We start from the raw sequence: 12,030 nt of genomic DNA on the forward strand, positions 1-12,030 counted from the left end.
TGGAATAACGGAAAGCTTGAAATATTGAATGAAATAGGCACTGAGTTGCCAATGCAGAAAAGGATTCGTGGTATATGGTATCAAAAATGGAAAAAGAAAAAGATGATGATTCAATGTAGATTTCACAGGCTATTCATTGGGCCTTGATTTGGGTTCATTTGGGCTTGATTTTCTCACATCTCTTGAATATTATTTTGGGTACAATTTAATTCGAAAACCAGTTCAAAATATGTTTTATCGCGATAGCTATTTCATTCAAGAATAGATTGAGAAGATAATCTTATTTATTTGAGTTATTATTATTAATAATAATGTATGATTTTTAATCACAAACGAATTCGGTAATAAACCATTAGCCAAAAATATTTCATGTAAATACATAATTATTTTTGGGGTTAGTTATGCAAATAAATCAAATCGTGTAATTAATGTGGTCGTAACTTGTAAAGGGGAGTGTTTATATAATTTAATCAAGATTAAATGGTTTTTATTTTTGTTAAAGTCTGAACAACCAAAAATATCCAACTAGGGTAAATACTTAATACCGTTAATGAGCCATAATCATAATACCATCAACTAATAATATTACTCTTAATGTGCAAGGATAAAAGAAACTTTTGTGGAAGTGAGGTACACTAATAGAGTAAATGATCTTATTATGACTACAGATCTGTTTAGACTAAATGGCATTATCTTTTAGTTGATAGTAATATGGTAATTGAGTATTTATCTTATGTATAAATCACTAATCGCCAATCGGTTAACTATTCACTTGATACACATGCTGTAATGAACGAAACGACTATGATTTAATTTTTTCCCGTAGGAGTTGTAACTTGTATAAGCAAATTGTACAAGTTTCGATTTCTTTGTCTTAAGATGCATTATTTATTGACAACGTGAGTCATTCTAATTACCAATTATACATTGATACCATCATTCCATTTTCATCAATTAAAATTACGTAGTTATCATGTATTTATGAATAATTCACTCTGGGTATTTGGGCTTTACAATGTGCCACAGAATGTTTATTGTTATGTTTTAGTAATTTGTATCAAATAAGTGAAAAAAGAAACTATTAATATGTGGATAATTTATGGAATATTCTATTATTACATGATCCTCGTCCAAAGTACTTTAAATTCTTCATTTAAAATTACTCATCTCATTTTTTGGTTGCAACTTGTACAATTTGCTTATACAAGTTACACCTAGTGTATACAATATACAAAATTTCAATTCCTTTCCGTTGGTACCTTTGAAATTTATTTTGTAAATAAACAACATCCATGAGGTTATCATAACATGAGTGTTTTGTTATTTATTTAAATAATAAATATTAAATTTTAATCAAAAATGAATAAGAAGCAAACGGATTTTCGCCGCTTTCAGAGTCCTTCGGATGCAAAAGACTATCGGATATTCCTCAAAAATGAAAACAAAGGGGAAAAAGATAAATATCGACTTGATGGCGAAAGACTTAAGGATTCATCTGTTAGATCTCTATGTAAGTGATCTATTTGATTGTTTAATTAATATTTCGTAGAATTATATAGTACTAATGTGATTGATTAAAGTGTATCTTTTGTTTAAAATTACATTTTAGTTTGTGAGGTGGGAGTCTTGACAAAATGTAAAGGCTCTGCTTACATCGAAAGGGGACTGACTAAAGTAATTGCCTCTGTATTTGGTCCTCGGGAAATCCAAAAGAAATTGGACTTCTCCTCCACGACTGGAATCTTGTCTGTTGAGTACAAGGAAACTGCATTTGCATCTCGGGACACTTCAGATAATTCAAACGAAAAAAATATCAGTTTATTTTTAGCAGAAACACTTCGCTCCACCGTCTGTCTTCATTTATATCCCAAGTCCAAAATCGATGTATTTATTACTGTGCTCGAAAATGATGGATCTGCTGTGGCAACGGCTATCACTGCAGCGTCTCTTGCTCTATCTGATGCATCCATTAATTTATTTGATCTGGCTATTGGTTCCTCAGTCGTGAGTGAATTATATTTTCTAAACGAGTTTATATGTGACCAGGCTCCGCTAAAAGGATTTTTCTCATAATTGAGTGTGGTTTACATTTGTATTTTTGGATTAATTATCGTCAATTTCTATCACAATTTATTCTTATTAACTGCAAATTGCCCTCTTAAAGTAACTAAAATTAATCATCACAATACAAGAGTGATAAATTGATATATTTTATTTAAAAGGGATCATATCGAGGGCAATATAAATCTTATAAATCAAATAAAGGTTCTAAACTAAGGCTTAGTTTCTTGGGTATTTTACGTTATCCTACAAATTTGAATAGAAAGTGCATAACTGACTCAAATATGTCTGAAATATTGGACTTTGTTTATATGAAGTACAAAGATATATTGGGATTTTCTTGTTTTTTGTTGAAGATTGATTTATGTTGACGCACCACACATGTAGTTTGTATTTTAATAGCCAATTACTCTCAATTATTTCAGAGACTGCATAAAAAAAGGGCTTTCGTCGATCCTTGTAAAAAAGAAGAAGGAATTCACGCGAGCATCACTGACGAAGAAAATGACGGGAATATAGTTATTGGATATCAGCCTTCATTAGAACAAATTGTAGCTCTATTGCAGGATGGCATCATGGAGCAAACGGTTTTATCGTCGCAGATACAAAACTTAATTATTTCCGCGAAAGAAACCTTGCCTATGATTCAAGAATGTCTTATCGAATCTTTGAACGAGAAATTATCTGAAATTAATACATCCTCTTAAAATATACGTACCTTTCACAGCTGAATAATGATTTCAATAAACTTATTTACATTATTGTGCTTATAAATTACTTGTTTCTATCATTGTTTTATAAAAGTAGTCTGTTGGTAATATTTCATTTGTACTTACGTAGACGTAGATAAATAATGGTTGGCTCCTGAAGTAAAATTGATTGCTATAAAAATATCAGAGGAAGTGAATGAGATAGTAAGAATTACTACTTATCAAGGGTTCAAACTCAAGTGAAAAGCCATTTAACTCATTCTAAATTTTGTGTTGTGACTTTATATAAATTTATTAAATAAGCAGTATTATGACTTTATATGTCAGTATTAAGGAATATGAAAATCGAATGATCGTGTGGAAGTACAATTAATGAAAGGAAGACACAAATCAAAATGTTGAATAAAAAAAAAAACTTTATTGTAAATTTATTAATCTCAAAATATTACCCCACTTCCTTAATCTGATTAGTCAATCCTCTTTTCTTTATTTTTTATTTTTAAACTAAAATATCTTCATCCTAGTTTAAACATGGATTACATAACATCTGGATACACTATTCAATTTTCAAATCCCGCAATCTCTATATTATAATCATTACTGTTTTGATTTAATAAGTTATTTTATTTAATCGTCAATTAGTTCAAAATGAATATATAATTTGCATAGAATGTGATGATTCTTCCGAGATGGGAAATATGCCTTCAACTTACGATGTTCTTTTTTGCTACACTAGTAAAGCATCTGATTGAAATAACAAAGATAATAAAAGAAGATCTTCTCATATACCAATTTATTAGATACCTGGTAAAAAAATAATAATTATTTATTATAATAATATCTGATAAGTTTTTATTTACAATTATTATTGTTAATATAGATTATAAATTTGTTGATAGCTCTAAAAAAATAATCTATGGTTTAAATAAGAGCTCGACCGAAATGGACTCTTTCAGCTTTCGAATGCCGATAAATGGACGAGGACAACTGATAACCAATTAACCGGCAATTTTTTTAATTAAAAAAAACTTATCTTTTTACAATTACAGTAACTATTTGTGACACGTTAACATAAAAGTAGGCTAGGATAAAAAAGAAGAATTTGACAAAAAATAATGTTCCTGTTTATTACTATATTACTTTTTAAGAGAGGATCAGACATGCATCGCATGATTTTTTCAAATATATCATGATATAACAGCAAATTACTATTTGTCAGTATGGAATTATTTATTATGATAGCTAAAGCTTAGAGTTTTTTTGATTAGACTCCTCATCCAAATCTGTACATACTTTTTTTTGAAGGAAAAATTTATCAGTCTCAAGGAAATATAACATTAAAGTTAGACCCCAATCATATAAAAATATGAAAAGGCGGGTAATATGTCATGCAGAAAAATCTCCTTGTCAAGTCACCGGGAGCACTGAATATAGTGCTCCACAGTATATATCATAAACATCTTTTGATCTAAGAAATAAGAATGTAGTCGTATTGATTAAATATTGCAAGGGAACGTGTATATATGGTGCATTGTATATATGTAGTGCTCCCTGATGTAAATCATATAAAATTTCTTATATAATAAATAATAATATAGTCAGATGATTAAATATTGAAGGCGTGTGCTCTATAACGAGAGCACTGTTTCTTACTTTGTTTTTTATTGGTCTCTTAAGTATCCATCATTCATGTGCATTTTCGGTATATGTTAAGATTTGAATAAAATATAACACTGATATGTTAAGTTTAATTTTGTTTGTTTTTATTGGTGAGCGATCTTAAGACTAAAGCACCCATCAGTCATCCCAATTTATTAATTTATTTTTCTCAAACTCTTATTACTATTTTTTCATTCTTGAGGAGAAAACACGTCATTTGAATTGATACTGAGTAGTTACGTGTAAGTGGGCTCATGAAAAATGGAAGTAACACAGAGGAATTCTTCGGGAATTATCTCTTATATATTATTAAAGAAAAATCAGTATTATATCCCACGCCTAATTATCCTGGCCAATGTCGGGTAATACCACTAGTAATTCATAAAATAATTACCTATTCAAAAATGGAAGACACAGTAATGTGTTTTTATTTGAGAGTTGACAAGTTCTTATCAGGAATCATGTTTTAAAATGTGTTAAAGAATTCAACGGATATAAAAACTCTTGATAATTATGTACGTTGTCATTATAACTTCATATTAAGTTTACAAATTAGTGCGACTTAGTGTAAGTTACAGTAGTTTAGGATAGTTTTTAGAAGAGTTGTCAATAGTTATTGATTCTTGAATAGAATAACATTTGTAAGTATACTCTGAATTTTGATCCCTTGAATCCTCTCTCTTTCACATTTTTCCAAATAGAAAAGTGGTATCTCTGTATAACATTATGAAATTGCTTTGATTTGATTCAGGAGATAAATCACTTATTAATAGATTGAAAGGCTAATTATTTTCCTTCGTGTTTTACAAATTATTCATTTTTATTTATTTCCAGAAGATTTAATAAATTCCTGTGAATGATTACAGTGTAAAATGGCAGAAGATGATTCCGCATATCTTAAACTACCCGTTGAAGAAAGGTGTACACATAAAATATGGAAAGCCCGACTCCACGGTTACGAAGAGGTCGTAAAGTTGTTTAATAGTTTAGACGGAGATGATGAACAGTGGAGGAAATTTCACGGCCTTATTAAAAAATTTGTAATGGATATAAATGCTGTGGCACAAGAAAAGGGTCTTCAAGCAGCTCTTACGTATGCTCAAAATTGTGATTCTGCTGGTAGTAATACATCCGAAATCATCGAAGGACTTGTTTCCAAATGTGTTGGTGCTTCAAAAGCTAAAACCAAAGACCTAGCAGGACAAATATGTCTCATGTTTTGTGAAATAGAAACACATGACAAAGTCATTGAAGAGCTCTTTAAGGGTTTAAGTCAAAAGAGCCCTAAAACAGTCGCAGGATGTATAACAATCATTACAGCATGTCTTAGAGCTTTTGGAACGAAGGTAATTAAAGTATCTCCTCTACTCAAGTCCGGAATTCCCCTTTTAGACCATCGAGATAAAGGCATTAGAGAAGAATGTAAAAAGTTGATAATTGAGTCATATCGATGGGTAGGAGAAATAATGAAAACACAACTAACCGCCTTGAAGCCTGTGCAATTAACAGAGCTTGAAACAGAATTTGAAAAACTTGAAAATGTTGGCAAAGCAAAACCAGCAAGGTTTATAAGATCACAACAAGCTCTTAGCTTAGTTGCAGGTGATGAAGATAACGGGGATGTAAATGGTTGTGTAGGAACTGCAGATTCTGAAGAGGAAGCCATTGATCCTTACGATCTCATTGAACCTGTTGATATTCTTTCAAAAATACCCAAAAACTTTTTTGAACTGGTCGAAGAAAAAAAGTGGCAGGCCAGGAAAGAAGCATTGGATACCTTGTTGCCTTTGACCAAAACACCTAAGATTGTACCCGGAGATTTTAATGAATTAGTTCTTGTGTTAAAAAAAGTTATTTCGAAGGATACTAATGTTATAATAGTAGGTATAGCTGCACAGTGTATTGCTGGAATATCTAAGGGACTTAGATTATCCTTTAAGCAAGGAGCAGTTATTCTTTTGCCAGCATGTTTGGAAAAGTTTAAAGAAAAAAAAACTACTGTCGTATCAGGTCTTCAGGAAGCAGTAGATGCCATGTATCCTATCCTTGGTATTGAAACGATTCAGGAGGATGTTTTGGCCTCATTAAAGCACAAAACACCTGCAGTTAATGCTGAAAGTGCAAAATATCTGGCACGCTGTTTTGCTAAGTGTCCAGCTCTATTAGTATCAAACAAAAAACTTCTCAAAAGCTATATTACAGTTCTGTTAGAAAAATTAAGTGTTAGTGACCCTAGTGTTCGAGATTCTTCCAGTGAAGCTCTTGGAGTCCTTATGAAATTTTTAGGAGAATCTTCAATGATGAAGTTTATGCCGGATTTGGATAATATTAAGCTTTCAAAAATCAAAGAATTTTGTGAAAAAGCAGAGCTAAGCGGCAAATCGGCTGCTCAACTTCAAGCAGCTGCACCTAAGGCTAAAGTAGTGAGACCGTCATCTGCTCCTAAAGTCAAAATTGTATCTGCAGCATCATCTTCTAATGATATTAATAAAGATGACACAGAAGTTGAAGAGGATTTTACTGTGCCCAAAAAGCCTTTATCAAAGAAAGCACCTCAAAAAAAAGTTACTAAGGGTGGAAAGAAAGCGTCTTCCTCAGATGGGAACCCTAAGGAAGCAAAAACTTCCTCCTCCAAGTCTCGCTTTGAAAATGTTGCAGCAGTTGCTTCTAATAAAAAAAAGAAAGAAGAAGATACGTATGCTCCATATATAAATGATAATCTAAAAAATTCTAGATTTAAGGATGAAACTAAATTTAAAGTATTGAAATGGAATTTTATAACTCCAAGACCTGAGTTTGTTGAACAATTGAATGATCAATTGACGAATACAAATTTTAACAAAACACTTGTAAGTCAAATGTTTCATAATGACTTCAAACAACACATTAAAGTAATTGATTCACTAATCAAATATCTACCTAAAGACTTGGACGGACTCAAGGATAATTTGGATCTGATCCTCAAATGGTTCACTCTTAGATTCTTTGAAACAAATCCCAGTGTATTAATGAAAGGGTTGGACTACCTAAAGTCGGTTTTTAAAATTTTAGCAGAAGATTCCTACGTTCTTCATGAGATTGAGGCCACTTCTTTTGTTCCATATTTGGTTAACAAAGTTGGGGATCCAAAGGTATGAAGGCAATTAAGTTTACTGTGTAAATTTTCTTTTGAATACCTCCGCCAACAAAGTGGAACAGAGATTAACTGTTTGTTTGTAAGTAAGCAGGAATACAACAAAAGTACGAAGATTATATATGGCCACAGTAAGAGGCCATTAAACTAGAATCGGCACTTGGTAGAGCACATAATTTTCGGTAAAAATAAATTGAGTTATTATCGATTATGATTTTTTTTTTTTTTACGTTTTGTGTTACATTTGCCCTTAACCTCTCAAAATTTAATAGCCACTTACTCTGACCATATATAATCTTCGTAACAAGTTTGATCAAAATCAATCCTTCACTTTTACTGATATCTTGGTGACTAACAAACAAAAAAGAGTTAAAAACATAGCTTCTGTTAAACTTCGTTGGCGGAGATAAAAATACATCATCTATCATAACTTTTGAATAAATCGAGATACTAAACTAAATTTGATTTTAGACGGAGGTTCTGCACTCTTCCAAGTGCCCATTCCTGTTTATTATTTTTATTTGTTACTCTTCTTTTCTTTTAGGAACCTATAAGAAATTCAATAAAAGAAATTTTCAAGATCATGTCTCAGGTCTATGCTGCGAATAAATTGGTCAGTTTCTTTATGAATGGTCTTCTATCTAAAAATTCAAAGCAAAGGACAGAATGTTTAGATGAACTAGCTCGTTTGATTAAAGGCTATGGAATTAGTGTGCTTCAACCCTCTCCTAGTAACAATTTAAAGGAGGTTGCAAAACAAATATCTGATCGAGATACGAGTGTTAGAAACGCAGCGATGAACACAATTGCTGAGACATATTTTCAAGTAAGAGTTTTTCACATTTCGGGTGATTTCGGGTCTCATTTGTATATTTTGTGTTTAGGAAGGGGAAAAGGTCTATAAAATGATTGGTAATTTACCAAAGAAGGAAATGACCATGTTGGAGGAAAGAATTAAGCGTGCATCAAAGACTAGACAATCAGTTATTCCTCAAGAAATAGCTACGTCTCCATCAAATGACAAAAACGCGAATAATAATTCACCAGCACCTAAAGCAGCTCAGAGTGGTCGGTCTAATCCAAATCCTGGCCAGACAGAGTCCTCCTTAGCAGAACAGCAAATGGTCAACCAAAATAATATAAATGATATTAATGAAGATATTAATAATCAATCCAACAGCCATAATAATCAACGTTCAAAGGTCAGTGGGGCCTTTACTCTTAATTATAAAGAAATAGAAGCTGTATCTGAACATATAATAACGGAGTCAGGACCTCGTTTGATAAGCCATAATCTGGATGATATCTTTGAAGATGTCTCTCTTCCAAAAACACAAACATCCAAAAGATTTAGTTCGACACCATCTCTTCAAAATCATTCTAATTATATTGGAAGTATCCCTTGCAATGACAATAACAAAGTTTATAAGGAAATAGATCTTGTTTTATCTCAAGTGTTGTCATTGGATACGATGACTGCGCTCAATGCTTTCACTCAGTTAGATGACCTTATCAAAGATTCTGAAAAAGTTAAATTTGTTATAAATAGACTGGATCAATTCATCGTTGCTTGTTACAATAAGTATAAACACGTTTTGTATACCATGATGTCTAATGATAATTGTAACCAGATAGATGTTGTTAAGCTATTCCAATTTACTACGATGGTATTAATGTATCTCTACCATAGATCAGATATCCCAAAAAATACTTCTCTAGCACACTTACATAACCTTATCGCAGTAAGATGCCACCCACCCAGTGGAATTACTATATCTCATAACTACATTATCATTCTATTTTTTGTAGGTTATGATCAACATTTTGACAGAGCCTAAGGTACATGAACTCCCCGACAGTAAGTCACTTATCAAGGACATGTATATAGTAACAATTAAAATTGTCGATCGTTCAAATCATACAAACGTTACATGTGTTCTCTTGAAGCTCTTGAAAAAGTATGTTCCTACTTCAGGGCTCAGTCCCAAATTTGCAGATTTAGTTATGAAGTGCTTATGGAGAATTATTCGAAGAATTGAGCAGGAGATGCCTCAAATTCAGATTGATGTCCTCTTGGCTGAACTTCATGAATTTCTTAAGGCTAATCCTCAAAGTTATTGGAAAATGCAAGAGGCAGATACTCACTTAAGAACTGTCAAAACGATTGTCTATACGCTTGCAAAAGCTAAAGGTGATTAATTCATTTGAATACAATAATGGATTATTTAACCATCTTAATATTCGTTTTAATATTAAAGGACCTGATATTATGAATCATCTTGGGAAAATAAGCGATCCTGAAAACTCTGAGCTCGTTCCCTATCTTCAAAAGTTGATGAATGGTGTCTTAGGAACTAAGAAAGTTGTAGAATGTTACAAGGTGTCATCCAGTACTTCAAAGCTGCCTCAATTTTCAAAGACTCATAATGAAACCCTAGCTAAGATATTCAAGAAGATTGAGGAGAAGGAATTGGCAAAACAAGGATTAAAAGAACTTTATAACTTTAAACAACAAAATCCACTGGCTGATCTTGAACCTTTCTTTGGAAGAGTCTCTCAATATTTGAGAGACTATATTGAAAAAGGATTAAAAAATATCGAAATGGAGGTTAAGAGTGGAAGTAACCATGCTAATTTTACACTTGCAAGCGGACATGTAGGATTATCGTCCAAGTGAGTTGAGACTTGAGCACATTTTATGTGTTAATATATGCCATTTATGAAATAGGTTTGTTTTGTCGGATTATGTTTCTAATCATGGAAAGGGAGGAAGTTCCTCAGGTCAGGCTTATACATATTTCCTTGATCGATTAAAATGCCTGAGAACCGCTGGAGGACTGGATAACGACGATATAGGACAGGAAATTAAGCAAGGTGATCATTCATATCTAGGGATTTACGCACCACAGAGCACAATTGGGAGCAAAACATTACTGGAATCTCCTTCTGACATCCATACTTCTACAAGCTCAAACACAAGAAGTAATGATTCTGAGCCTATCCAAATTGACGACATTAGAAGAAGGCTAGAAAAAATCAAGCAGTCAGCCTTTAATTAATTCTTCAATGATTGTAATTTTATTGGTCTTTACTTTGTGAAATAAAAAACCGCCACAATTTACATTTTTCTTTCTGGACGAATTTAGCTTACAAATACACAATTATTTATAGGCAACTGATCCCTATCGTTTTTTTAAAAATTGGGAGCAGTTTATGTATAAGTCGTATAATTTTAGATTAGTTTGGAGCATGATTTTAAAGAAAGATATCGTGATACTTTTATTAGTTAGCGTTTGTGCATTTTTGCTATAGTAGAAATAAAATAAATTGTTTTTATTATCATAGATGAAAATAATATGATCTACAAGTACACTCAAAGAAAAGAAAACGAAAATGAAAGTGGTCAACATGACAATTTGAATAATGTTTGGGAGGACCAAAACGCTTCATAAAAGCCATTTTTTGCAAAACAACGATTTGTCATCTTTATAACAGTGCTGAATCCATGTAACCTGCCTCGTTCACATTATTATAAACTGTTCTTAACACCCATAAACTTTTGTTTCCAAATAGGATTGGATTACAATTCTGGTAGCTCTTTTTCCAAATTATATATATTTAGCCATTCAAATAGATCTATTTTCAGTTTGGCAAAATATGTTTTGTCAGGATGTTTCATACTAAGTAGAATTTCTTCAAATATCCGAGCTTAATAGTTTTATTTAGTAATTCCGATAGTTTGATCCGAATAACAAAATTCTTCAGATGTTCTTTAGTAGTCTCGAAAAGTATTTGTTACACTTTACGCTTCTAAATCACGTTGGAAAATATGGAGCATATATTTTCAAAAGCGATGATAATTCCAAATATAATACGCAATGGTTTTACCATACCCTAGCAGCTTAATATTTGATTTATTTAAATGCATGGATGGATCGGTAAAAACTAATGACCTGCTAAGCCAGGCATCATCATTTAACTCGAAATATTGTCATTATTTGTCATTTTTAGAGAGAGCTGTATCTTATTTAAGCATTTGACAAATTGTTTAAAGATATTTCTTCTACTAAGCCAATGTACATTAACAGTCCATTATAAGTGGATCATAGTTTGTTTAGCAATAAAGTGAATAATCTATTAAGAAAAAGTAAAATGGGCGCGAGCACAAACTGTTTTTCCTTTTTTAACAGCAAAACTGTTATTTCTCTCGTTATAAGTTCTAGCATACTTTTTAAGAGTAATTTTTTTTTCTATTTTGCCTCTCCTGCACAATTATAAATTTCCAGATTGGACAATGTATCGCATTGTTGAATATATTTCGTACTCCCCCAACTGGAGTTCTCTCTAGTTGGGTGGGGGTACGAAATGAAAAAAAATGTTCTGGGCTAAAAGGAGGAATATATTTTCTTTGTAGATCTTGTAAAGGAAAAACATTTTTTTTTAAGGAATGCCTTTTTGAAATAAATT

At 31.9% G+C, this 12,030-nt stretch overlaps 2 protein-coding genes across 2 annotated transcripts; both read left to right on the plus strand.

The window, feature by feature from the left end:
- The first annotated feature begins 1,288 nt into the window (after window positions 1–1,288).
- Window positions 1,289–2,835, plus strand: LOC121121872 (exosome complex component MTR3). Its single transcript, XM_040716868.2, has 3 exons — window positions 1,289–1,510; window positions 1,610–2,004; window positions 2,487–2,835. Exons 1-3 carry the CDS (start codon window positions 1,360–1,362, stop codon window positions 2,766–2,768), a joined length of 828 nt encoding a protein of 275 aa, XP_040572802.1. The 5' UTR covers window positions 1,289–1,359; the 3' UTR covers window positions 2,769–2,835.
- A 2,131-nt stretch (window positions 2,836–4,966) lies between these two features.
- On the plus strand, window positions 4,967–10,684 carry LOC121121830 (cytoskeleton-associated protein 5). Its single transcript, XM_040716821.2, has 7 exons — window positions 4,967–5,071; window positions 5,265–7,561; window positions 8,108–8,389; window positions 8,448–9,305; window positions 9,373–9,754; window positions 9,822–10,236; window positions 10,292–10,684. Exons 2-7 carry the CDS (start codon window positions 5,303–5,305, stop codon window positions 10,620–10,622), a joined length of 4,527 nt encoding a protein of 1,508 aa, XP_040572755.1. The 5' UTR covers window positions 4,967–5,071; window positions 5,265–5,302; the 3' UTR covers window positions 10,623–10,684.
- The last annotated feature ends 1,346 nt before the right edge of the window (window positions 10,685–12,030 follow it).

The sequence above is a fragment of the Lepeophtheirus salmonis genome, chromosome 7 (assembly GCF_016086655.4).
Source record: "Lepeophtheirus salmonis chromosome 7, UVic_Lsal_1.4, whole genome shotgun sequence".
In the NCBI taxonomy this organism is placed as follows: domain Eukaryota; kingdom Metazoa; phylum Arthropoda; class Copepoda; order Siphonostomatoida; family Caligidae; genus Lepeophtheirus; species Lepeophtheirus salmonis.